At 42.2% G+C, this 21573-nt stretch overlaps 2 protein-coding genes across 3 annotated transcripts in view; one reads left to right on the forward strand and one right to left on the reverse strand.

Moving 5' to 3' along the window:
• Positions 1-16344, reverse strand: part of frmpd4 (FERM and PDZ domain containing 4) — a 35215-nt gene extending 18871 nt beyond the window's left edge. For both annotated transcript variants that reach the window (XM_052082528.1, XM_052082527.1), the window contains exon 1: positions 16239-16344. In XM_052082528.1, coding sequence (XP_051938488.1) covers positions 16239-16282 — 44 coding nt within the window. In that variant the 5' untranslated portion in view covers positions 16283-16344. The remainder of the gene's footprint in view (positions 1-16238) is intronic.
• Positions 1-21573, forward strand: part of gpm6bb (glycoprotein M6Bb) — a 223063-nt gene that overhangs the window by 176154 nt on the left and 25336 nt on the right. The window lies entirely within an intron of this gene.

Below are 21573 nucleotides of genomic sequence, written 5' to 3' on the forward strand. Positions count from 1 at the left end.
GTTGCTGGAGCCTATTCCAGCTCACTTCGGGCAGACTACACCCCTGAACTGGACGCCTGTCAGTCACAGTCCGTCCCACATCCACACCGTCGCTGAGTGGGAACTGATCCCACGCACACAAGTCTGCTGAGTGTACCACTAGACCGTCTAGTTGGTCTAGTTTTTTTTACTCTTTAATCTCATCAAAGCCTTGGTTTTGACTCTGTCTTGTGATCTCAGTGAAGTCTTAAGACTGTGAGCAGTTCTGTGACTTTTCCAGGTGCGTGTACGCGCGTTTGGCATCCAAATAGGTGCATGGTTATGGTTAGTGAATGACTATGGTTGTCTCAAAGTCTTTCTGTAGACTTTCATCTCAGAGATTTTTTTCCCTCACATTTCCTGAGTTTTGCTTCTATTTTCGTCTAGTCTCAAAATGTCTTGTTCTTGACTTGGTCTTCCCTCATCACCGATTGGACTTCATATTATATTGGTCATGGTTTGATGCCTTGAAACTTGCTTGATCTGTCTCGGTCTCATCTCCTCAAATCCTTGAGGTCGACCTCGCCTCAGTCTTGGTCTCATCTCTTTTAATACTCGGTATCGCCTTGGTCTTGCATTGCCTCAGCCTTGATCTTCACATGACAAGATCTCAATGGCTTGTTGTTAATTTCTTTCAATTTAAATTTTCTCTCTTGTCTTGTAAAGACTTGGTCCTTACTTTGTCTTGTGTCCTCAAAGTCTTGGCCATAGCAACATTTTGGTTGATGTGATCTTCACCCAACCACGGCTACTTCCGCTGCTGCGATACTACTCTAGATTCTTCTACTGTACACCCGCCTAAATTGGGCATCTTTTGTAACTGTTTCGCACCACGCCACACAAGGTGGCAAAACAATTCATACCCGTAATTGAATACATTCTTTTTTCTTGGTCTTTTCCCTGTGTCTTTGGATCCGCACACTGGTTTTACGATGAAAGCGGTGGAAGTAAGTTATGTCACTTCAAAGGCTTGTCTTCCGTGTTTCAGGGCTCTTTGTATCCATTATTCAAAGCCTCCCCTGTCTCTCCCTCTAAATGCTTCCCTAGTTATTGTAGCAGCCATAATAAGTTGTGTGCAGTGCTCTCGCGTCTGCATGGGTGGGTATGTTAATGCGGCCTGTGTCCGCAAGCATGCCCCGCTCGCATGTGCTAGCGCTATGAGATGTGAATAATATCGCATCCTCTCAACGGCACCGCAGCAGTGTTTTGCCACAACATACATGAAGGCAATGAGCTATCGGAAACGGTGTTTTTGCCTAGCCGCATGCGATTCGACCACTGTAGTTCGCGTGATGCATTGAGTTGGCTCTCCCAAAGCAACAGTGTGCTGGCGTTGTTTGCGAGTTTTCCAGATGCATGGATTTATTTGACACAACGACGCATTTGCGGGGAGAAGGCCTCGGTGGTGTATATTTAGAACACAGCCCAAATGATGTGTGTGGACACGAGAGCAAGCTGTTGGAGTAACAAAAGTGAGGTGCTTTCTTATCTGAGCTCATTTTACATTAAGAAAATGACCTGAAATATAGAAATAATAATTTTTGGGGGAGGATATTTTTCATTAGCGGGGATAAATTATGAAGTACTGTATGTTCATTTTGTTAGTTTGACAACAGAAACTTATTGACGGAGGTACACAGAAGCGGTGCACTGGTGCGCATGAGCTCTGAAAAGTGCTCTAGCTTGTCACCGCGCTTTTGAAAATCAGTCTAGCTTCAATTTAGAATTAAGTCAGCTGCCACAAAAATTTATTCCAGAGTACCAACTAGAAACATACTGATTGATAGGGGTGCACAGAAGCGGTGCGCTGGTGCGCATGAGCTCTCAAAATTGAACATTGCGCTCCAGATTGTCAGAGCGCTTTTGAAAATTAGTCTTGCCTCAATTTAGAATTAAGTCGGCTGCCACAAAAATTGATTCCCGAGTGCCAACTTCAAAATAAAAGAAAGGTAAGGCATTGATATCCATGTTCAGTATTACTTATTTCACTTTTATAGCGAAGGTGACCCTTTGGGCACGTTGCATAGTAGTCAGAGACGGGCAGTGAATTACTTTTTAACATGGCATGCAACTGAACCGTGTTAAAAGATGAATTTAATTTCCTTTTATAAAACAGTTAATTTATTCTTTTAAGAAGTTGTCATTATGTAGCCCTGGTATCATGAAAAACCATCCTGTAAATTTCCAAACCCAATTGAAGCAGTAAAGCTAACACAAACAAACGGTCGATACAGTACTTACAGTTTCAGGTGATTTGCCCTCAAGATTTTTCTCCCAATTGACAAACTGTCTCTTTAAATCCATTTTTCATTAGCATTAGCTGAAGTGCTATAGATCCCATGATCTTTGATTTCTTCTTTCTTTTCCTGAGCGCTACAATGTTGAGTTGCAGGACTTAGGCTTGCAGAGACGCTAAATAGGGTTCACCCTCTGGTGGACAGTGAAAACGATCTTCCTTCCATTACATGAATAAATGATGGCTGCACACTGCCTCTCGACTTGTAGTCGAGAGGCAGGTGGGTAAACCACGCTGCACAATTCATGAACAGGTCAACCCAAGAGTCACAGTGTGGACAATTAAGAAATGTGTGCGCCTCCATGATATTTTGATGTCAAATGAACACTTTCAAACATTTGTTTTTGTTTGCCTGTCACGTTATTAACTTATCTTATTTTCTGAAGAAAAGACAAAAGAATTAACATTTTTATAGCAATGACTTTGTTCAAGGAAGCAGTTAATTTCATGAGAGCAATTTTAAATGTGAATGGCAGATCACAATCAAATCCAGTCAATTAAAGATCTCCCTTCCCGCATCTTGATTAGAACATCGTCCAAAGTTATCAGTAAGTACAATTTGGAGGAAATGACTTCGAGTTATGCTTTTGTGGGAGATGGGAACGGATCACTTTTCAGCCCTTCATCAAATGTGCATGACCAACGTGATCCTTGCTTTATCACTGTAGTTCACTTTCGCTTTCATCTCCTTTGAATAGCATGAAGACTTCTAGTGTGTTATGAAACACTGTAATCCTGTTCATGAGCACTGTGACTATGCATTATAGAAAAGCCACGTGCCAACATACACACACTCAAACTGCTTTGAATAATTCATATTGATTATGCCAATTATAAGCAATCAAACCCTGAAAACACCGACAAGCATTTTTCCCCCATTTTTATTTTTGTGAGTGAAATCATTCGTGAAGTGTAACTTTAATACTCCCTTTTGCACATCACAGTTTTTTTTCTCTTCTGATATTTATGTGTTCTGTCAGAAGACTCAACCCTTTTCCTTCGGCTAATGTGGCTTTCCCAGCATGCATTGCATCACGCCAGAGCCAGATTAATCTCTCTAGTCTCAGTTTTAGAGGCGTCCATCAAAAACAATGTCACTCTTGTCATTTATATTGCATGTTTGGATTGGTTACATTCTGCAATTAGATGCTACATTATATGCAAGGCCCCAGAATTCGGGAGAAAATGTTCTTGTCAATTATGTCATAGGCTTTGTAGTTGATATCTAGCCATCCATCCATTCATTTTCTGATCCACTTATCCTCACAAGGGTCGCGGGGGGTGCTGGAGCCTATCCCAGCTGTCTTCGGGCAATATGCAGAGGACACCTTCAACCGGTTGCCAGCCAATCGCAGGGCACACAGAGACGAACAACAAGCCGGGCTCACACTCACACCTAGGGACAATTTTAGAGGGTCCGATCAGCCTGCCATGCATGTTTTTGGAATGTTGGAGGAAACCCGCGCAGGCCCGGGGAGAACAATGCAAACTCCACACAGGGAGGCTGGAGCTGGAATTAAACCCAGAACCTCTGCGCTGTGAGTTCGACATGCTAACCACTGGTCCACCGGTCCACCTGCAGTACATATGGTTTAAAAATTACTGTACATATACAGTTATATACCACTTGGGTATGTAAACATAACCTTTAACCCCTTTTAACATGGGCTACTCCTGACCAACCTTTACAAAAGGATGCTACAAATCCCTAATTAGAACAAGCAAGCATGAATGGAAGGAAAGCTCTTAAAAGTCCAATTTCAGAAAATGGGCTCACACTCGAGACTTACGTCAGCCAAACGCTCTCCGTCACGCAATAATGTTGATTAGGAAAATTGGAGTCGCATTCATTGATAATCACTCGACAACAGTGCTGTTCTTTCAGACGTTTGAAAGGAAGCATTCCTTGACCCAATGTCCTTCTCTGCAAGGGTGGTACAAAGGTTAGGAGATTCGACCTTCTGAAGAGACTCAGACAAAGACATGCATGCAGTACAACATGTGGTAGGAGTATTCATGAAAATTTTATGACGGTTCATCATATTCAATGCTCTGGTCGTCCCTTGTGTACTGTGCTGGCAACACTTTCAACATTTACTCTGAAAGATTGACCGCGGTTTTTCATGCCATTACATGAGGTGTTGTCGGCTTACTTGATAAAATGTTGGTGTACCTCACTGGATCACACTAAACGATTAACTTGCAATATCTTCCAAAACTTACAAACGTTAGCGGATAAGCGCTGATTGTGTAATTTGCTTTTTTCTTTAGCTTTTTTTAGGATGAAACATTTTTTTTTGCAACATTTGGACCTCAGTTTTTTTTTTTTAATCGATAACGACCGTTTCCTCCCACCTTCCAAAAACATGCATTTTATGGAGAGTGGAGACTACACCAAGAGGTGTGAATGTAAGTATGATTTTTTTTCTTTAGATGTAACATGTGACCAGTGGCAAGTTCAGGGTGTATAAAGTCAGTTGGGATGGATTTCAACTTCCTCTCGTGATAAGTCCCCTTAGAACATCTGTGGATGCTTTCCTCCAAATCGACTCCCTACAAACCATATCCCCTTCATGCAGCTGTCATCATTGCATGTACGGTATGAGCGACATGAATGGAGGCAGAGCTAGACCTAATGCGATTCTGTTTGGTTGTGAAAGCTAGGGAAAAGCGGCAGATGAGAGGTGCGCCTCCCGCAAAGAGGCCCGTGGAGAAGTGGCTCAGACAGAGAGGAACCTCGCCGATTAAAGGCTTTATTCCTCTATGACTGCTTTTTAGTTTTAGACAGCAAAACACACACACACACACATACACACACACACACTTATTTATTTATTTAAATGTATTTATTCATCAAAAATGTCCCCCCACCCTTACTTTTCTGTTCCTCCCTTTCCTTTGGAGCTAATCTCCCCGGTCAGCGTGAGAGCTTGTTCGGACTAGCTTCATTGTGCTCTTATCGTGCAGTGCGGCCAAGAGATTTAGTGGTGCTGTGTCAAACCTTTGCGTTGAGCTGAAGAGAAAAGAAGGCCTTAAACCTGCATTCTTTGCCATTTCCAGCAGGAGGCACTCACAGTGGTTGTTCTCACACTTGATTCATTATTCACGCCAAGGCTTCATAGCAACAGCTGGTTAATGGGTGACTCTCTCCTTCTCATCCGATGATATGTTTAATTTGAAGGTCTCGAAGAGACGTCATTTCTTTTGACCACATAAGTTTCCACAAATGACCATCTCTGAGAGGCGGTCACAATCATGCCTCAGTTAGACATGGGAAAAGGGCTGCCACTGTGTCATAGCAACAACGTATGCTCATACACACACACGAGAACGCACTCCTATGACATTGTGTTTCTGCTGAATAATGTTCACTTGGTGAGCGTGCCGCCAGTGTTTCTCTACTTTACCAGATGAATACTGTGTTTGTCTTTTATTAGCACAGCTATTGTTGCCATGGGCAACCAGGGTATCCTCAGCAGCTCTGTATAGAAAGAGGCTGTGTGTGTGTGTGTGTGTGTGTGTGTGTGTGTGTGTGTGTGTGTGCGTGTGTGTGTGTGTGTGTGCGTGTGTGTGTGTGTCTCCTCTGGGTGGGAATAAAACCGCATCAGGGAAGCATCCCACCCATGATGAGCCCCGAATATTTTACTGTGAGTAAGCAAATCTGAAATCCCGCTGCCTCACTTGGAATCAGCACAGAGACGAAATGAAAATTGTGAGCAAATTAGTAAATTACATTTTATCAAACTGATTAATGAAACACAATACATTAAACTCACAAACCGTAAATTATGTTCAGAAAAAAATTTGTGTGTGTGTGTGTGTGTGTGTGTGTGTGTGTGTGTGTGTGTGTGTGTGTGTGTGTGTGCGTGTGCGTGCGTGCGTGCGTGTGTGTGTGTGTGTGCTCGCGCTTGCATGAATGTTTATGTTCCAGGGAGCAATGTGACTTAATTGGTTCTGCAGTTTGCCTCGCTTCTGTTTCTTTTTTTCCCATTTCTCCATTACTGACATGACATAATTTGATCAGATTGTTTAACTTGACACCAAAAATGAATGCAAATAAAGATATCTTACGCCATATTAATTCCATCATTACCTGTAAAATCCTTCAGGGTGACAATATGGCTGTGTAAAAACACCTTCCCGTTCACCCTCCGTTACTTGTCATTCAGTCTTTTCAAAGGGTGTGTGGTCTTACTTTATTTTAATTGTTTTATACGACAGTGGTTACCTTCTTTTTACACTTGTATAACAATTAAGAATGTCAGAGTGTTTCTGCAAAAAAAATGCTCCATAAAAGTTTTACAAAGTTGAGCGTAGACTTTGGAATGCACTTTGCATGTTGATGTCTCAGTTGTCGTGCTTTCTCTGCATTTTTCTCTAATAGCCTTCCGTCATCCATCCATCCATTTTCTGATCCGCTTTATCCTCACAAGGGTCGCGGGGCTTGCTGGAGCCTATCCCAGCTGTCTTTGGGCAGTAGGTGGGGTATACCTTGAACTGCGTTGCCAGTCCATTGTAGTGCAAAAAAACATCCGCACTCAATCTCACACCTCGTGACAATTTAGAGTGTTCCATCGTCCTGGGGGGTTTCACCTTTTATTAAGCCATTATGACTTACCCTCATATGGGTTCTACCCTTCCAAACGCTTGTTATACTTCGTAAATGAAACTTTAAAAATGCAAAATTAAGAATAAATACCCCACCGTTGATTATAGGTGCATTCATAAATTAATGTGAGTATCTGTTCAAATATGCCATTCGGTTATTCAGAGTGAACCAAAAGTGCTGGTACGCATTCTAGGGCGCCCCAACTTGGGACACAGTACGCCAGTGCTTCAGGCAGTCCAGATGGAAACAGTTCAAGCACGATCTGCTGATTGCTTTAGCACAAGGTTCACCAACCTTTTTGAAAGTGAGAGCTACCTTTTTGAAATGGGGTATTTATTCCTGCCAATTTAAACCACTGCAAAATGACAACATTGCTCAAATGACCTTTCCTTACACTAGCATGTGGTATTAATAAAAGTACGCTATCTACACTATCAATGATCAGCCCCTGTCCCATGAGACACAAGCTACGTCACCGCATTTATCTATTGCAAGGGTGGCAAACCCGCGGCTCGCAAGCCGCATGCGGCTCTCTGGCTGGTTCAATGCGGCTCCCTGGCTTTCACACGACAAGGTTGGAAAACACGTCAGCAGCGGCGCTGCCATTCAAACAAAGGCGCTAAATACATAGAACGCACTACGTCAGCCTATCATCAATCCTGTTACTTGATTGACACAGTGGGCACCCAATCATATGACCGAATCACCGCTCATGCGCAAACAACGACGCTAAGCGCTAAGCTAGTCAGCGAATTACCTCTGATTTTAAGGCAGGTGTGCCCAATACGTTGATAACAATTGACCGGGAGCCAGCAGACTAGTCCCAAGTCGACCGCAAGTGGTGGGAGGAGGAAATCGGTGGGAATCGGTATTTTTGTATCTTTAGCTTTCGTTCGTGTTCGGGCCGTTCCGTGCTCATAGTGGCGCAAGTGCATGATTGGGCAACCACATGTGTGTGTGTGTGTGTGTGTGTGCGTGTGCGTGTGTGTGTTGTGCGCGTGCATGAGTACGGGATACCCATGTGAAAAATGTTGCTCTTTGCAGTAACATAGTAATAAAATTGGCTCTTAATCTCGGATTTGGCCACCCCTGATCTATTGTTTTTTCCTGTGATGTCACGGATGCAGCAGTGCACCTGACTGTACTCTTCACTGGCTTTGGCGCGGAGCTCGAAAGGACAGAAGAGACTAAACGGTTGCCTTAGTCCTCATCCATCAGCCAACTGGCTCCCATTTCCGATCTCTTCCTGCTCCTCCTCCTCTGAGATTCTGCTCTGAACGACAGAGCCTTTTCGCCCTTGTGTATGCTGACTAACATTCAGGATAATCAATAAGTGTCCGCACCAGTGATTTACGGTTACACAAACGGTGTGGGGGAACGGATCGCACGAACACGTGTTGCAAAAGAGCGGATACATGAACATGTTTCTAAGGATGTGGCGAAACAGACTTCATTTACATCAGGCGATGTACACTAGCAAACGCAAGCCGTCCGAGTGATTTAGTTGTGACATGTGACACGACAGAAAAACATTACAAACCACGGAATAATCATAACAAACTGACCATCTTTCTTTTTTTTGGGCAAAAAAAGGAATTATCCACAACACCTATCACAAAGGATCACCCAACAGGAAAACCAAACTGTTTTGGATGTAGACGTACGGAATAAATGCAGACCATTGCCTATTAAATGCTCCATCAACCTGAGCTAAACAGCTTTCTGACGACTTAAATTCTAGTTGGCAGCTCAAGGAAGATTGTGGGGTAAAAAAAAAAAAAAAAAAAATAAGAAATGTTGCCATTGCGGGGAAGAGTGCCGTGTGGCCCTTATTAACGGTGACAGTCTGCATTGACGACGGGGGTCCGCTGGGAGACGCTTTGTAAACACCATGCCACGAACAAGCGTCACGTTGAAAGAAAGATGCAAAACAACGCACACGAGAAATAGTGCCATGATGCAGTTCAACTATATTTTGAAGTCCGTTTATGGGAAGTCAGCGTTCTTCCGCAAGACAGGCTCGAAAAATGCAAACCACCCTGACTCAGTCGGAAGTGAGGCATTTCGTTAATTCACCGGGGTTGCTTGTTTGCTTTTGCCAGTGACATTCAAAGCATTGAGAATATCGGTCCTCTCTTGTGGGAAATGGTTCAACATGTGGTAACTTACGACTGACTGTTTCAATTCCAGAATATGAATTTGGGTGATTATCTCTAATTGTTATACCGTACAGCATTTGGAATTAATGAACTCAAAACTATTCAATTTGGACTCATCAAAACATTAACTGTGGATTTTTGGGCCTGTTTTACTGACGCTGATCATGATGCTTAATAAATATCACATGAAAAAGGTACAGTATATAAAAGAAAAAAAAAGTACAATTGCGATGTGCCCCATCAGTACTTGTTGCAATCATACAGTTCCGTAATAAGCTCTAATGATTAGAATTTCGCGTTGCATGGCAAATCAGCACCGCCCACATCCCACTTGTACACTGTGAACTCACAATTTCTCCCCATGGGTCATCTGTCTAATATCCCTGAGTAGGACTAATTTGGCTGAATTATTTAGTTGATCTACTTGACTTTTATTCATCCATGTTAGAACACATTCTCATTTGCAATGGAAAGCACAGCAGGGGTAAAAACAAAGCAAGAGAAAAGCAATTACAAATACATTGAACACAAACTGGACATTCTGTTGTGTAAAGTGTGATTCCTTTGAAATTGGTTTGAGTACAAGCCTTTGGAATTAGCCAACGCGTTTTATAACTTCCTGTTTATTCTCGGGCAAGTGTCCTTCAGACCTGGGATGCATTTGTTTTTCAGGATACATACTTTTTGAGGATGCTAGTTGAGTTCATCAAATCGATTCCTCGAAGTTGAACGAATGTTTCTTACCGTAGAAAAAAAAAATGGGTTCAATGTTTTAGCACATGTTTTTATATAGTTTTCCTCAGATGTTTTTGTTTGGTTTTAAAATGGAATTGCAGGCCAAATGCTCACGGGCCGTCGGTTCCCAAGCCGTCCTTTCTCACGGTATCCTTTTGCCACTTCCTTGTGTCCGTTCCAAATGATAGCTACTCATTCAAAGTAGGAGAATGCATTTTAACTCAATATTGGGTCAGGACATGAATAATAATGTGGAGCTTAATAGTTTACCACATGTATTAACTTGCATGCAGAGGATTTGCGCTACCTGAGCTGCATCAGCTCTTGCATCCATTCCCACTCATAATTCACCACATCATTCAATCATCACTTTTCCCTCTGGCCGACTATTAAAATATGCAATTATTATTATTTTTTAAATTTCTCTGTCTTAAATGACGCCGGTGGTCACACGTAGGATCTAGTGACAGGCGCAGGCACATACAGCGTCATCAGCATCAGCAGTAGCAGCAGACTCACCCTGACAGCTTTGGCATCTTCACAAAGCTGAACACATCCATGTCAAGGCAATAAATGTGCCAAGTACTTCACTTGTGCTCCATTGTCGGAACAACGTCTTTGACAGCGGAGGAATAAATAATTCTAGACCCCCCACCGCCCCCCACACCTCCAAAAAGAAAAAGTGAAGCTTCCACAAGTCAGGTGGAGAAATTATTCCTGTTGTCTGGGCTTCTGCATGGCTGAGTGATTGCTGTGTCCTCGCCTCGCAAATCCACTACAGCGCATGCAAAAGGATCTGTGTGTGGAGCTTCCACCCGCTGGTTAGATCCTTCAAAGCATGCCTGTGTTAAGCCACCTTCATTTAATTTCCATCGCCGAGGAATTATGTGCGGGAGTCGTGCAGTAACAACAGCTTTGGACGGAGGCAGGGAAAGAGAGAAAAACAGAGAGAGAGCGAGAGAGAGAGAGGGGATGGAGGGAGGGAACGAGCGAGGTTCAGGGATGGAGGAATGTGAAAGGGAGTGCATAAGAGCCACGAGAATTCCATCTAAAGGATGCAGCCAGTTATGCAGAAGTCCCCAAAGGCGGGTGTCATCAATTAGTCGCACAGCCACGCAGTTTACATTGTTGCTGGAAAAAGCAACAGCTGCAGAGAATGTTGCGCCCCCCCCCCCCCCCCCCCCAACCTCCTCACAGCTGCACATGATAACTGGGGTCTGCATTTACGATGTTGACCTTTCAAAACTGTTAAAGCTTCCTCTCCGTCATATCACAATATCACTTTGCGTTCCTGCTATTCAGAAAAGGGCTGGCGTCGAGATGAGAACCTTGAACCTCAGATGTGCAAAGCACTCGTGCTGCTCAAAATATATTCCGTGAAGCTAATTAAGTAATTAGAAAAAACAAATCCCATTTAGATCAGTTATTTTCTCTTCCAGTCACCTGATGAAAATGATTGAACAAAAACACACTGAGAGCATAAAGTACAACACAGTCTCCTTACGAATGAGAATCCTTCATAATCAAAGTGTACGTCATGTTCCAGAAGTACCTTCCACATCCGGCTTTTAACATTTAAGGCTAAAACTCAATCGGGGCAAACATTTTAGATGGCGGTCATGAAGCGTACCGGAAGAAACAAAAATCATTTTGGCGCTACCGACCAGTTGTATGGCAATCGGATGAATTCTTGCAACAAGAGTCTCGACAGTAATCTTGTTCATTATGCTCAACTCAATTTTAACAGCAGACACGTGTGTCTATTTTGAAGAGTTTTACAGCCCAGTTGAAGTCCCAACAAATAAACTGATAGAGGATTAGCATTAGTATGAAGAGTCAAATTGCAGCTGTGTGGGCACTTCACTCATTAGTGTTTTTTTTTCTTTCTGTCTCGGGCAATTTCCTCGGTGTTTTAAACTGCCACTTCTGAAATTGCAATCTGCACAGCTTTTGGTGTTTGTGAGTTGCCGTTCCACTGCACTTTCATTGAACATGTCTTCATTTCCCAGTGATCTCCATAATATGGTTGACTTGACTTTCTAATTTGCTTTGGGTTGAGCATGCAGTTTGTTTGTACTTATGCTCTTGCACATTGGCTGGATAGTTCGTAGTCATGTGCAATTTAAACCGTTGCGTAGAGTCAGGCAAATGAAGAGGAAGAAAGAACGCTGATGTTGAAAAGAACGCTAACGGCAAAGCGATGGTTTCCCTAATTATTTGTCGATGGATTTTGAATGAAACTACTCCGGCGGACACTCTGTATCGTATGATTTGAGCAGTTATTTGTCAGTTACTTGCTCAGTGGTCAGAGCTCAAGTTCAACCCCAAGGACAGAAAAGGCGCGGCAACAACAACGGTTGTTGAAGGAAAGGCGGACTGATGCTGAAGTTGTCTTACTGCAGAATATTACATTTGAATATAAAATGCCATGAATCAAATCACTGAGTCTAAGAAAATAACAGTGAGGCAAGTCCCAAAAATAAATAAAGAGAATCCACAGGTTTCAACCTACATTTGGTTGAAAAAAAAAATTGCGGGTCTGTTCGTCAAAGAAAAAAAAAAAGCCTTCATAAATCAAACCCATCGGCCGGGGCACCACTGTCAAAGCCCGCCAAGAGCCAATTAGGCTCGTTTGTGATCTAAGTCGGGCTGATATTTCTTCATGTGCCGCTGACCATTTCATTTTTATTTTTATTTTTGATGAAAGCAGCATTTCTGCCGAAAAGGAAGTACTCTGCCAGAAAGCACTAACATCAAATATCTGTCGACTGTGAGCTCCGCTGTGGGCAGCTAATTAATGTTGGCAATATATATATATATATTTTTTTTTTGCTGTTTTTCGGGTACTCACAGTTCCACCCACACCCCAAGAAAATGTTCAATTCATTTAACACACCAAATTCACCAGTGGTGTGAGTTTGAGCGTGACTGCTTGATTGTACAGATACACCTTGTGATTGGCTGGCGATGCACCCTTAGATAATCCCGCATGATTCAGATAAGCAACCCAAATGTGGCATTGCTTTTACAAACACCTGTGCATGACTCTTTCTCTCCCATATTGCATGTTGAGCCAGTAAAGTGAATAGTGTACTGAGGATAGCGTGTAGTGAGAAGGCCCTCTTCTACTCATTCAAGAGTGCAACCTTGGAAAGTAACAAAAACATTTGACCCCTCCACCAGTTTGTCTGATTGACACAAAATCAAACAAGCTGGATGGATGCATGGCTTGAGGAGCCGACACTAAGTAGAAAGGAGCGTCAGCGCAGAGTGCCGAAGCGTATGTGGAAATGGGAGTCGCGGCTTGGAATTGAAGCGGATTTACACGGGCCAGGAGAAGAGAGCGAATCTCTTTTTCGTTAATGGATGCTACAGCTTCTTGTTGCTTTCAGGCTTAGCTTGTAGCAGACGTGTGCACATTGCAGCATGACGTCTTTGATCCACTGGTGAAAAGGACATTTTGCTTCGCTCCTCTTTCATATATTACTGATTCAAACAACAAAGTGAATGAAGGAAAAGTGGTTAAGGTGGCACAACTGTCTGTTTTATGGTTTTGTGCTGTATTATTTTGTCATTTTATGTTAAGTGTTCTTTTGATGGTGGTGCGGGCACCCGCAGCGGCTCCTCTTGTTGTCTGTTGTCTGATTAAGAGGGAGGAAATTTCATCTGTGCTGTACACATACAGCACTTTTGATGATAAGTTGTACTTGACTTGACTTGAGGTGTCTCATGACAGGAGGCACCGAAAAGTGTCATGAACCTCTGTCTGGAAATCTATGCGAAGTCACCCATTTAGTTGTCCTCATTTCCATTTAATTTGTAACCATTTTCAGTCTTTTTTTTTTAAAGTCTGATTGTTGCCAAGTTTACTTGGCAGATGTTTAATTACAACCACAAAAGTCCAACTCCAACAAAAACAATTTCTTGAGGTCACATGTTAACCAAACCTGTTGTTCCATTGATGGTCCTAAACGATTTATTTGCCATTTTTACTGAATTTGTCACAGATGCTAGTGCTAACAGGAAATTTCTGAAAACCGTTGGTGTCACAACCTTCTCAGAGGGCTTTATCGTACAATATCAACCACAAGAGTTCAATTGCATTTTCTCTCCCTCTTCTAGAGTAGCAGCTGAGCTCGATCCCATCTGACTTGGAGCTCAAGGAGGGCTAGCATACACCCTGAACTGGTCACTAGTCAATCAAAGACAGAAGAAAAACTAAAAAAAAAAAAAGAAATGTTTTGAGTTACGTCAATGCATGCATGCAGATCATGGTGACAGATACGGGGGGTTGTAATTTAATTTCAATCAAGAAGCTCAAATCTCCCCCAAAATTCATCTGCTTGGCTCACAACCGTTAGCATTTTTGTGTACCGCAGTATAATAATAGCATGCCCTAAGTTATTCCTCCCAGCTGTGTAATTAAAGCAAATCTATGCTGGGTGCTTGGAAGAATAATAAGCATAAATCAATAAAAATGTCAGATAGGAATGCATGAACTAACCACAAGTAATCACAAAACAAAAAAACGGTGGATGGTAGCGGGTGATTTTCCAGCCACAATTTGTTGCTGCTTCCCTCAAGTCAAGAGGCAACCCTCCTCTATTAAAAATGACACAACTTGTAAGCCTTTGGTGCAACTGATGCGCCCAATAAAGAATGTTGTCCGTATGACTCAGGGTCAGTCTCACATTTTGTTTTGTTTTATTTATTTTTTCTGGCCAGCGTCACAAAGGGAACACTAATGAAAAAGACCAAGCACCTTTTTCTTTCTTTTTTAATTTTTTTAATTTATATTTTTACAATGTCCCAGATTGTTGTGGGACAAAAAAAAGCAGTCTTATGTATTTGCTAGAGCAGAGTATAAGGGATGAACCCAGTGAATGAAGAGATGAGGCCCAATCTGCTTTAAATATAGCAACAGTGTCCTTTGGCGGTCGCTTTAGAAAGACTCAGCGTATTCTGGACTGTTGTCTTTGCCCATTCGGCCTTGCGGGCCCGAAGCCAACGTGAGTGGCAGCGGATATTAAGGTCAGACGTTAGCGTGTTCTAAAGAGAATATGGCTGAAGCTTTACACATCCAATCCCACTGCCCCCGCACTCCACCCTCTGATTTACTTTCGATTCAGCTGAATTCAGTCGTTTGGGAACACTTGGTCACTTAAAAACCCAACAGTGCATAAATGTTGCAAGCCCCTGCCTTGGGATAACCGCACACCTCTGAAAGCTGAAAATAAGCAGAGTGCTGCCATTCTGCATGAATTTCAAAATGCGCTGGACTTTGGGAATCGACACAGCCTTGGACTGCGGAAGATGCGTTTGATAAACATTTTGTTGTTTCTGGCATTGCCGAATATTGTTGCTGCCGCATCACTTTTACCAAATATATGCGAGTAAGCATTATTGGCAACTTTGCAGCGCTCATTTGACACTTTCTTAACCTAATTAACTCGTCTATGCTTTTAAATGATATAAAATATTGCCGTGAAGTTTTTGTTGCATTTTTTTCTTTTAACCAGGATTTAAAAACGTTGACACTCGAGGCTGACCTCCATACTGTTGGCAGCTTATTCCATTTGCATAAACAAAGTGCACAAAAGTCCACAAAAGCTCACTTGTTGCACTTTGTTGTATCTTGTGATTTTCCGACCTCTGTCTGCCACCGTAGCGCCAAACGTACTGCAATTTACTCATGCGATGATCATTTTTGCTGATGTATTCAGTGAATTAAATGGCTTTTAGGGAGTGAGATTAAAGATGGCAGTGATGAAGTGTTCCCTGGATGAGTAGTCATTTTCTCTGCACCTGCTTTTAAATTCATTAGTAATAAAACTGTATTTGGAACGCGAGTCACTAGCGGGCCAAGTTTGGTCCTTTCTACATTATGTCAAGTTTCCCCCAGCATGTAGTGTAGTGTTTTAATCCAAACAAAACACTCACTACAGTACCCATTTCCGAAGTTATCTATGCGAGGCACGGACGTCGTAGCCTCAGGCTGCACGCAGCAACTTGACTGAAGAAATCTGTTCCTCCTTTTTATCTGCATGGCCCCAAATTTGAACCCGCCGCTTCCTGTACTTTTATTTATCTGAAGTAGAGGGAAAGGATGACTGGCTCCATTCGCCATACTAATCGCTGAGTAATGATGATGATGATGAGGATAATGATAACATCACCATTGAGCGATCCATCATGAAATGAGCAAATGTCCAGGTACATGTTAAACCTCGCATTCATATCGGTATCGCAATATTCATAAGAACAACAATAATTGCATCTTATTCCACTATCGTCCTACTGAAAACACTGGCGTTACTTTGGAGAATTTCCAACAACATCGTGCAACAGCAAGTGTCTAGCGTGAGCCTGTGACTTGAGTTATATCACGAGACAACACAAGAGCCACCGGGGGCCTACTCACTGAATGACAGTGAAGATGCCGAGTTCGTTGCCGTCCGGGTTCATTGTTGCTGACAGGTTCTCGGCGCGGGTGCTCCTTCCCAGCGTTTCCCGTCAAGGCATTTAGAACCCCACCCCCCTCTCCCCTCGGCACATTGAAACACTCTCAGCCGCACTCCCGCTTCCGACTCAGCAAAGTTTGCCCTCTTGCTTTTATTTGGACTTTTCCTTTCTTGTCTGACTGAGCCCCGTTCCCTTGTGATTGCGCACAGTGGCCCCGTCCGAGCGACTGGCCCCGTGCCCCCGGGGAGGAGAGCGAGCTAACATCACATTCCAGGCCAGTGCATCAGAAAACAGAGGGATCAATGGCGAACAGCTGGACTCCAATGTGGCGTCGCTTGGCTGCCTAGATGAGCATATTGTTTGGGCAAAATTCACCTCCACTCCACTAGGCCGCCGACAGGGAAATGACGCACTTTCATGGAGGAACGACCGCAAAGGCGTTATTTACGTTCTTTATGCACAGCAATTTGCAATAGATGACAGAAGAATCCGATCCCGGTGTGGGGGGCTTTTAACGATGGCATGTGTTACAGGCAGGAGAGCTTAAAATTAAGCTGAAAACATAATCCAACTCTATCATCATATCTGCCTGCCAACTGTCAACCTTAAACGAGCCAAGCCTAATTCCTATATAAACCACCGAACTGGATTTTAACCTAACATTTTATTTTTTTTTACCCCCATCCACATTTGAACGCTACATTTGAAGGCATTCTCCTTGTGGTGTTTTAACATTGTTTTCTGTTTACGCTGTTTTATTCCACGCAGTCGGTCGGCCATGCAGGATTGGCGGACACAGTCTTCCGTTAGTTATTAACAAAGGCACGCGTCTTTGCCGCTGCGAGCAAATGGAGTTGCTTGCGTAACACAGCCCCGGCATGTTGACGCAGAAGCCTTTAAAGAGCTGAAAGTTCAGCTCGCAAGTCCAAGAGGATGGCATTTTCTTTTTTGTATGCTTGTGCAGAAATAATATAAGGGCATACAGTGAAGAGAAACAAGAACTTGTGTTTGTTTGAGAATGTACATTTTTTTATTTTAGTGGTAATACTACTATAAATCACTTTATTTTACGTTTTTAATATCATTTTAGAACAATCAAAATTTTGTGAGGAAAACAAGGCCTACTTTTACAAGACCCATCATATTTTTGGGTAGAGTAAGAATGTAAGGAGGGGGGGTAAAGTTAAACATTTTGAAATAATCATAATCTTGTGAGGGGAAAAGCATTTTAATTTCATGTGCTGAAGTTGGAGAATTGCAATCATGATGTCATAATTGTATGAGATATATTCCTCTTTTTTTATACAATAGTCATTACATTATTGAAGTTGGGATATTATTACAATAAAAAATTTGGCCCCCAAACCGTCACAATTTTCCAAACATCAAACCATGATATGAGAATTAAGTCAGTAAAAAGTCCTTCTTTTACGAGGTTAATCTCATAATATTAGAGGAGTTCAATCAAAATATTGCACTTTTTCATATCGCAAGAAAAATGTCTAATTTTCCAGAAAAAGTTAATAATATAACCACTTCAAAAAAAGAAGTGGTTGCATTAAATTCCTAATTTTGGATGAAATAATTGTTATGATTATTTTTGCATGCCATTTCACAATTTACTCCTTGGACGTATCATACGTGATTACGGTTCCATGAATTTGAACCGTTTTCACAGTTCACGTGCTATTTATGCAGTAGCCGCGCGGGAGCATATGGTCAAAAGTGTAAACGAGACAAAAGCAGACCTTTTCCTGTGAGCAAAATCCATCACATGAATCCATCCAATCACGGGACCCGGCACCCGCCCCAGGGCCACAACACACTGCATCAGTGGCCTGCTTTTTTGTGACATACAGGTCACAGCATTTGGAGAAAGAACAGAGGCTGCGCACTCGCCCTTGTGCCAATTGTACATGACTAAGAACCGCATTTAACATGTTGTCTCGGGGTCATCACGGCGACAGTTGAAAATGAGGATAATAAGGCCGGCGCGTGTCTTATGAGCCTCGTCTGCTTTAATGGGCTGCTTGTTGTGTATGGCGGGCGGGTGGCTCGTTTGTTTTTCTTTGCGACAATGTCATGCTGCAAGCCCTCTTGGCAAAATTCTCTAATGGCTTGAGTGACGACGGTGCTGAGGTGAAATTAGTTTATAGTGTACAGTCGTGCCTCCAAATTCTAAATGTCAAACCATTCGGAAACATGCCATTTTCGTGAGAAATAGACCTAAATAAGTACTTTCATGAGATGTCAGTGTATCATTTTGGTCTAAAAGAGGAGCACATCAAGTATTTTGGTTTCTTTAGCTTCAAAAGTGCCCCAGTGATGGCAAAGAAGAATAAGTGCAATGGGAACCATATGACCAAAAAATGGAAATTATTACACTGAATGAGTAGTTCGGGCTGGACGATATGCCCTTAAAATAAAATCTCAGATTTTTTTTTCCCCTGCTAAAAAAATATGATTTCCAGTTTGAATAAATATTAATCCAAGTTTTGCTTTTTGTTTTGATCCCTTTTAGAGATTCAAGGCTCACCTGCTTTCTGACTTTGGTCTCATGACTTTCACAATGCAAGCCCGAGAGCACTTTGATGTCAAGTTTAGTCAACAGAAGGGGGCCGGGGCGGGGTGCTGAAGAAAACAACTGTCTACCCCAATATGGACGAAAAACGGTTGCTTAATATTCTTAATGCTTATTCCGTGAGCGCAATATTAATCAGAATGCAGCGTTTAGAATAGTAGGGGCACAAATATTCTGGCTAAGAGCATTTTTGACTCAAGTTCCCCTTTCAGGATATACTTCGGAAAGGGAACTGTGTTTAGTGTTCAGTGTGAAAAGATTTACCTCCAAGGCAAATAACTAAATATAGCGAGAGAGTGGCTAACTTATTTTTTGTTTATTTTGCAGATTACCATGAGGAAACCTCTCCGTCCGCTTCCGTAAATGCAACACTGTCATCTCATGTCATCAAACTGTGAGTAATTTCATTTTATATACTTGCATTTTATACCACTATGATGCTGATGATTATTTTCATTATCATGTTGCTTTACTATGCATCGATTAACTTATTTTTACACTTGTATGACATGCTAACTCCACACCTGGAAACTCGTAGCTGAATTTTGCCGTGCCAACCCCTCGGCTACCGTGCTGCTTTGGTTTTGTATTTTATTGCACAGTGGTTGTCTTACTTTTTGACTGTCGAAATATTGCTCCAAATATTTCCTGTACAGTCGCTTGACGTGACATGATTGCAACGTTTCATTTTATTGTGAATACAGGAGCTTTACCAGCATCCTGGAACAGATGCTAAAGGTTCCGCTGTTAAATCCTTGCAAATAGACCTGTGCTGTAAACAGATAAAACAAACAAACAAACAAAAGGTGCTGATTAATTCCACTTGTGTGCTGGTGGAGCCGTGAAGTGCTACACAAAAGTATTTTCAGCCTATCAGCAAAGATTTGAGCAGTGAAAAGACAGGGTTTTTTTCTCTCGCTTTCATTATTTTATGATGCACAGCAAGCAGCAGATGCACTGATTTGCATAAAATGATGAGCGCGGTAGCAGAAAAAAACCCTCATCTTAATAAGGAGAGTGTTTCTGTTTGGCCCTCACTTAAAGGTTGCGGTCGTCTTTGAAAAAGCTGGTATGCGATTTGCATTATTTGGTGACGGCACAGATCTTTTTTTTTTTTTTCTTATGGGCAGACATCGTATGCCGAATAGGTCATTAATCATTGCTTAATGGGTTAATAATCAAGTAACAGAGTGCAACAAAGACTACAGTGTTTGCCCCTTAAATCAAAGGTTGACACTTATTCCAGCAGGCATCAAAACAACCATAGAATAGCTGGAAAAATATGCTCGATCCGTAGACTGGAAATGCACTGGAGGCGGTCAATTTCAGTCAATGAGATCACAGGATATCACATTCCTCAAATCAGTGTCAACACGGCTGCGCAGGCCCCTCCCCTTTGCTGCTGCCCCCTGGGAAGATAGGATTCACAGCGTCCAACCATTAGCTGTAATGTGGGAGAAAAAAATCAATGTGCCCGTGTAAAGCTTGCGAAGGTCATCGGGCCAACGCTCGAACTCAGACGCCGCGCGCCGTTTCGGGCCGGGCTCCGAGTCGAGCTTGATTTGTAATGTCACGGATTAGTTGATCAAAATGGAAAGTAGCCATTAAACAGTCCAAAATAGGTCAGTTTGCAAACACTGGCCTCTTTTCAACACAAAATTGGTGCATCAGAGTTGTTATTCATTCGCTTTTGACTCAAAGCCCCGTGAAATGGGATATCTTTGCAACTTTCACACAGTAACATGGCATTCCGCAGTTGGATATGTAGATCTGGTGTGACGTATGAAATGCTTCTGACAATTGCTCAACACAACAGGCAATGTGAAAAGAACCGTGATTTATTTTTTTTCAAATCGGACCCATGTCGTATGTGGATATAAATCGAATTTGCATGCAATCTCACTGCTCCCTGGATGCTCGGGTCGCAATCATCCGACCCACACGTCAATTTTTTGTGTGCATTCTACATAAAGTATAGGGGGGGGGATGATTTGGAGCACCTGCGTGTCACTTCACGGATGTGTTCCATTAACATTCGAAGACACATTGTTCCTCAATAATATTTGAGTGAGATAAGTTTGTAACATTATTTCTTGCACTTAATGTTAGTCTACTGTTTAGCAGTTTTGTGTCATCCTTGAATGGTCATTTTTGTGCCGTCAGGAAAAAATAATCCATCCATCAATCCGCATCGATTTTCTGATCCGCTTTATCCTCACAAGATTATCTTGCTCTTTCGACTTCACATATTTGTGTAGATGGTCACAGCTCATCAAAGCTGCAGTATTGTTATTTATTCTTTGCAAAGGATGAAAAAAATGTATATTGTATGCCTGTGACTACTGTTAACTATCTGTCTATATACGTTGCTCCACCATTTGTGTACTAACTCACTTCAAAGGGTTATAACATCGCATCACTGATGTTATTCATTAACTCATAAATGACATTGTGCATTGTTGGTATAAAGTTAAGCGGACCAAGGCAAAGCTATGTGCTTACCTTACATATACAATTCTCTTAGTTTACATTAAGTTTGACATCAACTGGAACTGGTAAAAAATCAACAAAGTATTCACAATGCCAAATGGTGTCATTGATTGAAACTTTTGGACAAGCTTTTGGACTAACTTTAAAAGACCATCTAAAGGGTTTTACTTTGATTTGGCATACAGGTTCTTACAAGTAAGAAAATATATTTGACCCCCAAATA

This window comes from Hippocampus zosterae, chromosome 12 (genome assembly GCF_025434085.1).
Source record: "Hippocampus zosterae strain Florida chromosome 12, ASM2543408v3, whole genome shotgun sequence".
In the NCBI taxonomy this organism is placed as follows: domain Eukaryota; kingdom Metazoa; phylum Chordata; class Actinopteri; order Syngnathiformes; family Syngnathidae; genus Hippocampus; species Hippocampus zosterae.